This window comes from Neodiprion pinetum, chromosome 3, assembly GCF_021155775.2.
Source record: "Neodiprion pinetum isolate iyNeoPine1 chromosome 3, iyNeoPine1.2, whole genome shotgun sequence".
Taxonomy (NCBI): domain Eukaryota; kingdom Metazoa; phylum Arthropoda; class Insecta; order Hymenoptera; family Diprionidae; genus Neodiprion; species Neodiprion pinetum.
This window is the reverse complement of record NC_060234.1, coordinates 11,003,952-11,017,963: the sequence shown is the minus strand read 5'-3', so window position 1 is coordinate 11,017,963 and position 14,012 is coordinate 11,003,952. Positions and strand designations below refer to the sequence as shown.

The 14,012-nt window shown below is 42.7% G+C and overlaps 2 protein-coding genes across 2 annotated transcripts; both read left to right on the top strand.

The window, feature by feature from the left end:
- The first annotated feature begins 624 nt into the window (after window positions 1–624).
- On the top strand, window positions 625–4,523 carry LOC124214676 (L-threonine ammonia-lyase-like). The gene is made up of 6 exons (XM_046617214.2): window positions 625–935; window positions 1,722–1,841; window positions 1,947–2,305; window positions 2,385–2,547; window positions 2,871–3,163; window positions 3,711–4,523. The coding sequence occupies exons 1-6, from the start codon at window positions 825–827 to the stop codon at window positions 4,075–4,077; spliced, it is 1,413 nt and encodes a 470-aa protein (XP_046473170.1). The 5' UTR covers window positions 625–824; the 3' UTR covers window positions 4,078–4,523.
- A 3,059-nt stretch (window positions 4,524–7,582) lies between these two features.
- LOC124214678 (L-threonine ammonia-lyase-like) lies at window positions 7,583–11,489 on the top strand. The gene is made up of 6 exons (XM_046617216.2): window positions 7,583–7,901; window positions 8,688–8,807; window positions 8,913–9,271; window positions 9,351–9,513; window positions 9,837–10,129; window positions 10,677–11,489. The coding sequence occupies exons 1-6, from the start codon at window positions 7,791–7,793 to the stop codon at window positions 11,041–11,043; spliced, it is 1,413 nt and encodes a 470-aa protein (XP_046473172.1). The 5' UTR covers window positions 7,583–7,790; the 3' UTR covers window positions 11,044–11,489.
- The last annotated feature ends 2,523 nt before the right edge of the window (window positions 11,490–14,012 follow it).

Here is a 14,012-nt window from a genome sequence, read left to right as displayed (position 1 = left end):
CGAGGTCATTGATTCGTAGTCGTTGGTTGGATTGCGTTTTTTTATTGAGTCACCTGACTGAGGTCCGGCGAGAGTGACTGTTTCAATTTTACTCTGACCACTGTATAAGAATGGAGCACAGAAAAATTTGGCGCCAGGCTAATGTGGTAAGTGGACTTGACCCTTATAATCAGACGATTTCTAACGGTTTGCAAACAGCGTTTAGTGTAATGGAAATTTTCCGTGCTCGCTTATTATTCCACAAATAATTCTTCTCAGCGAATTTATCTCCATCCACGTGTTTGCAGTTGCTTACATATTCACGATCAATCGTTATCATAATTACTGGCAATCTCGTCTCCGTTCGATCAAGTCGCGACTTTTCACTGTAGTTGAAAAAAAACACGCGTTGAGCCCGAGAATTTTGTGGCGGATTTTCGAAAAAAGTGCTGACAGTAAACCGTGTTGCGAAATGATGGTTGATAAGGTCGAAGTCGATGCTGCGGTGGTGAGGCGTGTCGAGGCTATGTATACGTATGTATACATATAATGAAAATGTTCCGTCCGAGAAACAGCCGACGACGATAAGTGACCGTCACGTGACACAGCGCGTGCTGTTGCCGAGTGGGGCAAGTAACCCGCCCCCATCCGTAAGTGCAGCAGTAGTAAAGTTTCTCGGCAAGAGGAGACTCGAGCTTAAGGTCACAAGGTTCGCGATTATATTCGTCGGAGGCAATTTTCCATAAAACACGTATCCCGCGCAGTATCTCGTCTGAAGTTCAGGTTATTGGTTGTTCAATAACGTAATTAAAGTTTACCTACGAAGATTGAAAACAAGGTGCGAGATGAGGGATCTGAATAAGCTTCCAAGTCAGCCTCTTAACTTGTTTGCTTCAAATGGAGTTAACAAGAGTTACTCGAGCACTAGCAACATTTCCGTCTCCTCGATTTCTACGGTAAGTTATCTAATTCCCTTATAATCTTCATCAAACTCTACTGTAGGGCGAGGGTGTTACACGGGATAATTTAGGATTGAATTTTATGTTCAAGTTCCGTACCTTGTGAAAAATCGAAGTAAATAATTCCATCCATCACGCACTCGTTTTGAACAATGCACTTTGATCGGTTGTCACATCTTCGAACGCGAATTAACATTACCAATAATGGGTTTTCGATTTATCGGTTTCACGAAAGTTTAACACAGTTAAAAAGTATAACACTGAGATTCATATTTCACAAAGCATTGTAAACAAAAAAAAAATGAAATTACATTGAATAATAACGACAGTCCTGTGACAGTTTCAATGACTAACGTTCAGGCATTCGATACTTTTTGTGATTCACATCCATATTCCAAGGTTGACAACATTAACCGATTCTGCGAATTTATCATAGCAACATTTATCACAGAGTTGATCTTGAAGACCAACAACGTGAATCGTAGACTTTAAGCAAAGAGAGACGGGTGTAAGTACCGATTAACGGTTTTTTGACTCAGCATGAACCTTTGACCCAATATACGCGCGTTATCAGTAATGAGCGTTGAGTCATTGAGTCAATATGTGCGGTGACAAAAGACTATCGACGTTCCATATTCTATCATAATAGGGAGATATGGCACAGCAGGAGTATTTATGTAAAATCAAGGAACCGAAGAATTACTACCTGAATATTGCTTGGCCTTATCGCAGTAGCTCAATGGTTTTACGCCCGCATATACGTACAACGATTTGATTTTACAGGGAGATGAGTCAGTCTTTGACCCTTACTGCGTCGAGGGAAATCCACAAAAAATCACCTGCGAAGACGTGACCTCAGCCGCGTTCAAAATCAAGTCGGGGATAATCAACACACCATGTGCGGTATGTAAATATCACTGTATATCGAGCAATCGGAAGTCTTCGATTCACTTCCAATTGCACAAACATCATTTTTCATGACACTCACCCGAAACCTCCGTCGAACAGAGATCCCGGCTGTCGGACTCCATGGGCATGGAGCTGTACCTGAAGAAGGACTTCCTGCAAACCACGGGAAGCTTCAAGGAGCGAGGCGCTCGCTACGCTTTGCTGATGCTCTCCGACGAGCAGAAACGTAACGGAGTGATATCGGCCTCCCTGGGCAACCATGCCTTGGCACTTTGCTACCATGGGGCAAAACTTGGAATACCGGTGACAGTCGTGATGCCGGCTGTGGCGCCGATCATGAAAATCGCAGCGTGCAAACAGCACGGCGCAACGGTCGTCGTCCAGGGTTCGGACATGGGTGAGGCCAAGCAGAACGCCATGCAGATCGGCAAGGAAAAGGGCCTCGTCTACATCAACGGGTAGGAACAATATTCCCGACTCAGTTTGGCGTCTATGTCCACTGTCACAAGTGTGATATGCGGTCTTTCCCTCCTCCAGCTACGATCATCCGCACATCATGGCCGGTCAAGGAACATTGGGATTGGAGGTCGTGGAGCAGGTTCCAGATATCGATGCCGTTGTCGTTCCCGTCGGAGGAGGAGGTCTCATCGCCGGTGTTGCACTGGCGATAAAAACCCTGCATCCGCATGTGAAAGTTATAGTAAGAATCGGAAGAATCAGAAGCATTAATTCCAACGTATCCTAAAATACTGTATAACAGAGTAGTTCCTTATTTGACATTTTTTTTTTTTTTTTATAATGAGCCACTCGAAATATATGTGATAAATACTAAAAGAAACTGGTGGAAGTAGGAAAATATTTTGACTTCTAAATATTTTCCTACTTTCTCTGGGTTTTACGGCAAATTTTTCGAGGGACACGTTAGAAAGAGAAAAAAAGTTAAAAAGTAATGAAACTGTACAATTCTTTCTCTCCAAAAGGCCTCTCAGAACGGTTTTTTCACTTTTCACCGATTTTTCCCAGGGCGTCGAGTCCCACAGGTGCGCAAGTTTCACGGCAGCCCGGGCAGCCGGTCGTCCAACTTACACACCAATCGAATCGACTCTAGCCGATGGTCTGGCCGTCCCTATGGTCGGCTACAACGCCTTCGTTACTGCCGATCCGCTGATTGACAAGCTAGTCGTCGTCAAGGAGGAGTGGATCGCCATAGCGATCTTGAAGTTGGTCGAAAATGAGAAGTGCATAGTCGAGGGTGCCGGAGCTACGGGATTGGCCGCCATTCTCGCAGGACAGCTCGACGAACTGAAAGGAAAAAGGTGAGGTGACACCATTTGAGTTCGCAACCAAAGATTCCAACATCTCTCAAGCAGCTCATTAGGAAAGTAACGGCTCAGTTCCTCCAACGAAGAGCTGAACGATGTTCCGATCGCCATCGTTTCAAATGCCACACCAACTTAGTAGTTTCGTAACTCATAAAACAATTTTGTACAATTTTACGAGCTTTTGGAATGTGATTTCTTGTAGTTCGAATGCATAATGTTCCTGACAGTACCTGTAAGACCTTTTTTCCTGGGACTCCGGTTTTCCCGTTTTCTGATACGCGATCCCGCAGGAAGATGGTAGGTATACGGCAAGGAGTAGCGATCCTTGAGAAACAACGAAGCATGGGGGTGGTGGTTCTTCGTCAGTCGTTCCATCCAGAGTTCGCGCGTCATTCCGTCGTCGTTTCCGGGCGTCGTTACGTAACGACCCGAAACGAAGTATAATCGTAAAAGTTAATTAACCGTTAAACGGGCCATCCCTTAGCCCGCACCTCTTCGAGGGCGTTGCCGCCTCACCTACATCGGTTAAAATCTGTTTTAGAGTGGTCCTTCCCCTCTGCGGTGGCAACATAGATACGACGATCCTGGGTAGGTGCCTGGAGCGCGGACTTGCCGCCGAGGGTCGCCTCCTCAAGTTCACAGTGACGGTGTCCGACCGTCCAGGAGGGATCTCCGAGCTCTGCAAGATGGTCGCCGACATCGGGGTGTCCATAAAAGACATCATGCACGAGCGGGCCTGGATCATGTCGGACATATTCAGCGTCGAGGTCAAGGTCGTATGCGAGACCAGGGACGCCCATCACGCCCGACAGCTACAGGAAATGCTCTACAAGAACTACAGGAGGGTTGTTTTTGGCAACAGTTCCGAATTTTCAAACGGTGACGATCGATCCTTCACAGGGTGCTAGATTGTAAACCAGTTATGACGCTACCGCATTAGATCAAATGCGTTCAATCCGCGTTCAAACCGAAATCAAGATTAACCATCGATAGTTTTTGAATCGCCTTAGACTGAAACGACATTGAGGACGTGTATTATCGAAAAATGACTTAGCGTTGCTACTGAATTATTTCTCTCGACGTTGACTCTAGATGATATTTTCAACGCTTACTTTAACTGATCGTGGATAAAAGAAGGCAACTCGTTCAGTTGTGTGAACATTGTAATGTGTAACTTTTATTTATTCCTATTTCTGATCTTGTGGTTATGGGCCAAACGTTTCTGTACATATTATACACCTACCTATAGTTCGCATAGCTGTAACGAAAGATAAAATTGTTAATCAATAATTCTGGGTATTATACATGGGGTATCTGGGTAAAAGTTTTGTTAATAAAGAATGTTTGATTAGTATTGCGGTTTTATACTTAAAAATTGATAGCCTATACTCCCTGAGAATGTGAAAAGGGGGTTTCTTTCTGTGGTAAAAAACCTCGGCAGGGGGTCTGAGTTTAATCCTAGATCCAAGAAAATGGTGGCTAGAGAAAATCTCTCCGATAAAAATCCCCGCAGGATAAAATCATCTATGACAGAAAAAACAAAGAAAAAAAAAAATGAAAAAATTAAAAAACAGATTAAATTAAATTGACGAGGAAAATATAAATTTCTGCAGTGAGAATTTTTTCAATGGGGGATTTTTTCAGGGGAGATTTTCAAAGAGGATATTGTGGATGGTAAGCAAGAAAATTAATGCTGGCTACCATCCAACCTTGGATCGTTTAATAAGTCGAAGACGATGATCGGGGTCCCCGAGTAAGGCGGGGGAGAATTGGCTGAGTCGTAATAAATGTCATGGCGACTTTTGGTCGGGACATTGAATTAAACAAGTTTCAGCTACCGGTTACATTTCCTGAGGGGCAACCTGCGGAGCGGGGAAACCAGAACCTTGGTGATTTCGGTCACGTCAAGCCTTCTGGGTGCTGCGCAGCCAGCGCTCGTCGCTCCGACTTGGAACAACCCGCACATCCTCTGACACGCTACATTTAACGTCGAACGAACTTCGTATCATAATTGGATGTATTAAATCCTGATGCCCGTGACAAGCTGGGATTAGTGCTTGCTCGATTGTGCCCCGACACCGCTGCCGACAAACTCGTCGCGTATCTCGCCAGCTTAATTCGTCGTTATACCGAAACGCAGCTTGGCGAAACAACTGGCAGTCAAGCCTGAATTTTTTACTTTCTACATTAACAAGGATCCCAGGTCAATCCCTCTGAATCGTTTTTTTTTTTCTTTTCTTTTGTAACATGTTATGGTAGACTAAAAACTGAGCGACCAAGAATAAATCAGGACATCAAAAGTGTGAAGAAAAAAGCTGAGGGCGTACAAATAATTTGAAATCACAAATCGAATAGTGATACTTTTTTTAGCAATATCTTATGAATATGTAATTTAATTCGGTTGTTCACAATAATGAACATCGATCGAATCACCGCGTTCATCATACTCTCACTGTCGGCCCAAGGAGCAAAAGCAGCGACTATTTTCTAGGTTGAGCTAGGACTTAAGGGGGGAACCCAGTTTAGACCGATCGAAAAATCGTCTGTTTTTTTATTGCATGAATCGTTAGTATAACTATTCAAGAATATGTGGTCAAAATTTCAAAGCAAAATTCCCATTAGTTCGAATGCAATGAGCACTTAAGTGACCGCCCGTCGGTTCTGTGAAGAAGCGCACGGTAATTATAACGGAGCGGTCGCCCAGACCCTTCTTTTCCAGCTACCTGCCTCAGTACCGCTGTACTATTGAATAATAGAATGACGCATATGAGCAAGAAGAGGGATTGCTATACGATGCTGGAATAGCTGATTAACCGGTGAGCATTTTTTATAATTAATTATTGCCTTGAATTTCTCGTTTTCGCTACATTTTATTTCAAACGCGTTTTTCTCGAAACGACGTTTTTTCGACTTGCGTACATTCTAGCTCAAAAAGTTATTGATCAATCGTTCTGAAATTTGGTGTAGATATTCTTTATTCAATTCCACGTGATATGAACCTAATTCGGGGATTATGTTGTTATTATAAAGATATGTTCTTATGCAAGAAAGATGAAAAAATATAGTATAAAAACATGACATTGTGTTCAAGCACCTCAAAAACATGCAATTTTCAATTTGTTTGATCAAAATTAGGTTCATATTCTTAGAAAGTATGTTTTTAATGAAAAAAAAAAACCCGACGATTACAGATAAAAATTGCGACGTCAGGGATGTACGCAAGCCAAATGCTCGGACGGCAATCGCCCATGGACTGCACGCGGCAACTCCACTATTTCCGGCGGAAATCATTTGAAAAAATTTCAAAGTGTACTTGAAAACATAAATAAAATATCCTCCAAGTTTAAACATTTTGTGGTTATTCCTTTCTGGTTAAAAAAAATCATGAAAAACAGCAAAATTTCGACCTCATAAACCGGTTTCCCCCTTTAAGGAAATTTACCGATTATTATGATTCACACAATGATGCAGCAATGATTATAGTCAAATTCGATCCAGAATGTGCATTCTGGCAATGAAATTTATTCACCCTCTTGAAAACCAGCAAATCTTTACGGTATTACAGATTTGTCGCTGTAAAATGTCAGCACGAAACAATTAGTAGGTGAATATTCGATGATCAAGTAAGAGCCACTTGAGCTTATATTTAAGATAGATTTAAGATCTACACATTTGGATGGGGTCAAAGCTGGATCACCTATACATGTGCGATGACCGAATTTCAACTAATCATTACAGCGAGACTTACAGAATAGTGCAATGTGGTTTCTTTCCAGTTTTTTCTGGCTAGATATCAGAGAGCGAGGTCATTGATTCGTAGTCGTTGGTTGGATTGCGTTTTTTTATTGAGTCACCTGACTGAGGTCCGGCGAGAGTGACTGTTTCAATTTTACTCTGACCACTGTATAAGAATGGAGCACAGAAAAATTTGGCGCCAGGCTAATGTGGTAAGTGGACTTGACCCTTATAATCAGACGATTTCTAACGGTTTGCAAACAGCGTTTAGTGTAATGGAAATTTTCCGTGCTCGCTTATTATTCCACAAATAATTCTTCTCAGCGAATTTATCTCCATCCACGTGTTTGCAGTTGCTTACATATTCACGATCAATCGTTATCATAATTACTGGCAATCTCGTCTCCGTTCGATCAAGTCGCGACTTTTCACTGTAGTTGAAAAAAAACACGCGTTGAGCCCGAGAATTTTGTGGCGGATTTTCGAAAAAAGTGCTGACAGTAAACCGTGTTGCGAAATGATGGTTGATAAGGTCGAAGTCGATGCTGCGGTGGTGAGGCGTGTCGAGGCTATGTATACGTATGTATATAATGAAAATGTTCCGTCCGAGAAACAGCCGACGACGATAAGTGACCGTCACGTGACACAGCGCGTGCTGTTGCCGAGTGGGGCAAGTAACCCGCCCCCATCCGTAAGTGCAGCAGTAGTAAAGTTTCTCGGCAAGAGGAGACTCGAGCTTAAGGTCACAAGGTTCGCGATTATATTCGTCGGAGGCAATTTTCCATAAAACACGTATCCCGCGCAGTATCTCGTCTGAAGTTCAGGTTATTGGTTGTTCAATAACGTAATTAAAGTTTACCTACGAAGATTGAAAACAAGGTGCGAGATGAGGGATCTGAATAAGCTTCCAAGTCAGCCTCTTAACTTGTTTGCTTCAAATGGAGTTAACAAGAGTTACTCGAGCACTAGCAACATTTCCGTCTCCTCGATTTCTACGGTAAGTTATCTAATTCCCTTATAATCTTCATCAAACTCTACTGTAGGGCGAGGGTGTTACACGGGATAATTTAGGATTGAATTTTATGTTCAAGTTCCGTACCTTGTGAAAAATCGAAGTAAATAATTCCATCCATCACGCACTCGTTTTGAACAATGCACTTTGATCGGTTGTCACATCTTCGAACGCGAATTAACATTACCAATAATGGGTTTTCGATTTATCGGTTTCACGAAAGTTTAACACAGTTAAAAAGTATAACACTGAGATTCATATTTCACAAAGCATTGTAAACAAAAAAAAAATGAAATTACATTGAATAATAACGACAGTCCTGTGACAGTTTCAATGACTAACGTTCAGGCATTCGATACTTTTTGTGATTCACATCCATATTCCAAGGTTGACAACATTAACCGATTCTGCGAATTTATCATAGCAACATTTATCACAGAGTTGATCTTGAAGACCAACAACGTGAATCGTAGACTTTAAGCAAAGAGAGACGGGTGTAAGTACCGATTAACGGTTTTTTGACTCAGCATGAACCTTTGACCCAATATACGCGCGTTATCAGTAATGAGCGTTGAGTCATTGAGTCAATATGTGCGGTGACAAAAGACTATCGACGTTCCATATTCTATCATAATAGGGAGATATGGCACAGCAGGAGTATTTATGTAAAATCAAGGAACCGAAGAATTACTACCTGAATATTGCTTGGCCTTATCGCAGTAGCTCAATGGTTTTACGCCCGCATATACGTACAACGATTTGATTTTACAGGGAGATGAGTCAGTCTTTGACCCTTACTGCGTCGAGGGAAATCCACAAAAAATCACCTGCGAAGACGTGACCTCAGCCGCGTTCAAAATCAAGTCGGGGATAATCAACACACCATGTGCGGTATGTAAATATCACTGTATATCGAGCAATCGGAAGTCTTCGATTCACTTCCAATTGCACAAACATCATTTTTCATGACACTCACCCGAAACCTCCGTCGAACAGAGATCCCGGCTGTCGGACTCCATGGGCATGGAGCTGTACCTGAAGAAGGACTTCCTGCAAACCACGGGAAGCTTCAAGGAGCGAGGCGCTCGCTACGCTTTGCTGATGCTCTCCGACGAGCAGAAACGTAACGGAGTGATATCGGCCTCCCTGGGCAACCATGCCTTGGCACTTTGCTACCATGGGGCAAAACTTGGAATACCGGTGACAGTCGTGATGCCGGCTGTGGCGCCGATCATGAAAATCGCAGCGTGCAAACAGCACGGCGCAACGGTCGTCGTCCAGGGTTCGGACATGGGTGAGGCCAAGCAGAACGCCATGCAGATCGGCAAGGAAAAGGGCCTCGTCTACATCAACGGGTAGGAACAATATTCCCGACTCAGTTTGGCGTCTATGTCCACTGTCACAAGTGTGATATGCGGTCTTTCCCTCCTCCAGCTACGATCATCCGCACATCATGGCCGGTCAAGGAACATTGGGATTGGAGGTCGTGGAGCAGGTTCCAGATATCGATGCCGTTGTCGTTCCCGTCGGAGGAGGAGGTCTCATCGCCGGTGTTGCACTGGCGATAAAAACCCTGCATCCGCATGTGAAAGTTATAGTAAGAATCGGAAGAATCAGAAGCATTAATTCCAACGTATCCTAAAATACTGTATAACAGAGTAGTTCCTTATTTGACATTTTTTTTTTTTTTTTATAATGAGCCACTCGAAATATATGTGATAAATACTAAAAGAAACTGGTGGAAGTAGGAAAATATTTTGACTTCTAAATATTTTCCTACTTTCTCTGGGTTTTACGGCAAATTTTTCGAGGGACACGTTAGAAAGAGAAAAAAAGTTAAAAAGTAATGAAACTGTACAATTCTTTCTCTCCAAAAGGCCTCTCAGAACCGTTTTTTCACTTTTCACCGATTTTTCCCAGGGCGTCGAGTCCCACAGGTGCGCAAGTTTCACGGCAGCCCGGGCAGCCGGTCGTCCAACTTACACACCAATCGAATCGACTCTAGCCGATGGTCTGGCCGTCCCTATGGTCGGCTACAACGCCTTCGTTACTGCCGATCCGCTGATTGACAAGCTAGTCGTCGTCAAGGAGGAGTGGATCGCCATAGCGATCTTGAAGTTGGTCGAAAATGAGAAGTGCATAGTCGAGGGTGCCGGAGCTACGGGATTGGCCGCCATTCTCGCAGGACAGCTCGACGAACTGAAAGGAAAAAGGTGAGGTGACACCATTTGAGTTCGCAACCAAAGATTCCAACATCTCTCAAGCAGCTCATTAGGAAAGTAACGGCTCAGTTCCTCCAACGAAGAGCTGAACGATGTTCCGATCGCCATCGTTTCAAATGCCACACCAACTTAGTAGTTTCGTAACTCATAAAACAATTTTGTACAATTTTACGAGCTTTTGGAATGTGATTTCTTGTAGTTCGAATGCATAATGTTCCTGACAGTACCTGTAAGACCTTTTTTCCTGGGACTCCGGTTTTCCCGTTTTCTGATACGCGATCCCGCAGGAAGATGGTAGGTATACGGCAAGGAGTAGCGATCCTTGAGAAACAACGAAGCATGGGGGTGGTGGTTCTTCGTCAGTCGTTCCATCCAGAGTTCGCGCGTCATTCCGTCGTCGTTTCCGGGCGTCGTTACGTAACGACCCGAAACGAAGTATAATCGTAAAAGTTAATTAACCGTTAAACGGGCCATCCCTTAGCCCGCACCTCTTCGAGGGCGTTGCCGCCTCACCTACATCGGTTAAAATCTGTTTTAGAGTGGTCCTTCCCCTCTGCGGTGGCAACATAGATACGACGATCCTGGGTAGGTGCCTGGAGCGCGGACTTGCCGCCGAGGGTCGCCTCCTCAAGTTCACAGTGACGGTGTCCGACCGTCCAGGAGGGATCTCCGAGCTCTGCAAGATGGTCGCCGACATCGGGGTGTCCATAAAAGACATCATGCACGAGCGGGCCTGGATCATGTCGGACATATTCAGCGTCGAGGTCAAGGTCGTATGCGAGACCAGGGACGCCCATCACGCCCGACAGCTACAGGAAATGCTCTACAAGAACTACAGGAGGGTTGTTTTTGGCAACAGTTCCGAATTTTCAAACGGTGACGATCGATCCTTCACAGGGTGCTAGATTGTAAACCAGTTATGACGCTACCGCATTAGATCAAATGCGTTCAATCCGCGTTCAAACCGAAATCAAGATTAACCATCGATAGTTTTTGAATCGCCTTAGACTGAAACGACATTGAGGACGTGTATTATCGAAAAATGACTTAGCGTTGCTACTGAATTATTTCTCTCGACGTTGACTCTAGATGATATTTTCAACGCTTACTTTAACTGATCGTGGATAAAAGAAGGCAACTCGTTCAGTTGTGTGAACATTGTAATGTGTAACTTTTATTTATTCCTATTTCTGATCTTGTGGTTATGGGCCAAACGTTTCTGTACATATTATACACCTACCTATAGTTCGCATAGCTGTAACGAAAGATAAAATTGTTAATCAATAATTCTGGGTATTATACATGGGGTATCTGGGTAAAAGTTTTGTTAATAAAGAATGTTTGATTAGTATTGCGGTTTTATACTTAAAAATTGATAGCCTATACTCCCTGAGAATGTGAAAAGGGGGTTTCTTTCTGTGGTAAAAAACCTCGGCAGGGGGTCTGAGTTTAATCCTAGATCCAAGAAAATGGTGGCTAGAGAAAATCTCTCCGATAAAAATCCCCGCAGGATAAAATCATCTATGACAGAAAAAACAAAGAAAAAAAAAAATGAAAAAATTAAAAAACAGATTAAATTAAATTGACGAGGAAAATATAAATTTCTGCAGTGAGAATTTTTTCAATGGGGGATTTTTTCAGGGGAGATTTTCAAAGAGGATATTGTGGATGGTAAGCAAGAAAATTAATGCTGGCTACCATCCAACCTTGGATCGTTTAATAAGTCGAAGACGATGATCGGGGTCCCCGAGTAAGGCGGGGGAGAATTGGCTGAGTCGTAATAAATGTCATGGCGACTTTTGGTCGGGACATTGAATTAAACGAGTTTCAGCTACCGGTTACATTTCCTGAGGGGCAACCTGCGGAGCGGGGAAACCAGAACCTTGGTGATTTCGGTCACGTCAAGCCTTCTGGGTGCTGCGCAGCCAGCGCTCGTCGCTCCGACTTGGAACAACCCGCACATCCTCTGACACGCTACATTTAACGTCGAACGAACTTCGTATCATAATTGGATGTATTAAATCCTGATGCCCGTGACAAGCTGGGATTAGTGCTTGCTCGATTGTGCCCCGACACCGCTGCCGACAAACTCGTCGCGTATCTCGCCAGCTTAATTCGTCGTTATACCGAAACGCAGCTTGGCGAAACAACTGGCAGTCAAGCCTGAATTTTTTACTTTCTACATTAACAAGGATCCCAGGTCAATCCCTCTGAATCGTTTTTTTTTTCTTTTCTTTTGTAACATGTTATGGTAGACTAAAAACTGAGCGACCAAGAATAAATCAGGACATCAAAAGTGTGAAGAAAAAAGCTGAGGGTGTACAAATAATTTGAAATCACAAATCGAATAGTGATACTTTTTTTAGCAATATCTTATGAATATGTAATTTAATTCGGTTGTTCACAATAATGAACATCGATCGAATCACCGCGTTCATCATACTCTCACTGTCGGCCCAAGGAGCAAAAGCAGCGACTATTTTCTAGGTTGAGCTAGGACTTAAGGGGGGAACCCAGTTTAGACCGATCGAAAAATCGTCTGTTTTTTTATTGCATGAATCGTTAGTATAACTATTCAAGAATATGTGGTCAAAATTTCAAAGCAAAATTCCCATTAGTTCGAATGCAATGAGCACTTAAGTGACCGCCCGTCGGTTCTGTGAAGAAGCGCACGGTAATTATAACGGAGCGGTCGCCCAGACCCTTCTTTTCCAGCTACCTGCCTCAGTACCGCTGTACTATTGAATAATAGAATGACGCATATGAGCAAGAAGAGGGATTGCTATACGATGCTGGAATAGCTGATTAACCGGTGAGCATTTTTTATAATTAATTATTGCCTTGAATTTCTCGTTTTCGCTACATTTTATTTCAAACGCGTTTTTCTCGAAACGACGTTTTTTCGACTTGCGTACATTCTAGCTCAAAAAGTTATTGATCAATCGTTCTGAAATTTGGTGTAGATATTCTTTATTCAATTCCACGTGATATGAACCTAATTCGGGGATTATGTTGTTATTATAAAGATATGTTCTTATGCAAGAAAGATGAAAAAATATAGTATAAAAACATGACATTGTGTTCAAGCACCTCAAAAACATGCAATTTTCAATTTGTTTGATCAAAATTAGGTTCATATTCTTAGAAAGTATGTTTTTAATGAAAAAAAAAAACCCGACGATTACAGATAAAAATTGCGACGTCAGGGATGTACGCAAGCCAAATGCTCGGACGGCAATCGCCCATGGACTGCACGCGGCAACTCCACTATTTCCGGCGGAAATCATTTGAAAAAATTTCAAAGTGTACTTGAAAACATAAATAAAATATCCTCCAAGTTTAAACATTTTGTGGTTATTCCTTTCTGGTTAAAAAAAATCATGAAAAACAGCAAAATTTCGACCTCATAAACCGGTTTCCCCCTTTAAGGAAATTTACCGATTATTATGATTCACACAATGATGCAGCAATGATTATAGTCAAATTCGATCCAGAATGTGCATTCTGGCAATGAAATTTATTCACCCTCTTGAAAACCAGCAAATCTTTACGGTATTACAGATTTGTCGCTGTAAAATGTCAGCACGAAACAATTAGTAGGTGAATATTCGATGATCAAGTAAGAGCCACTTGAGCTTATATTTAAGATAGATTTAAGATCTACACATTTGGATGGGGTCAAAGCTGGATCACCTATACATGTGCGATGACCGAATTTCAACTAATCATTACAGCGAGACTTACAGAATAGTGCAATGTGGTTTCTTTCCAGTTTTTTCTGGCTAGATATCAGAGAGCGAGGTCATTGATTCGTAGTCGTTGGTTGGATTGCGTTTTTTTATTGAGTCACCTGACTGAGGTCCGGCGAGAGTGA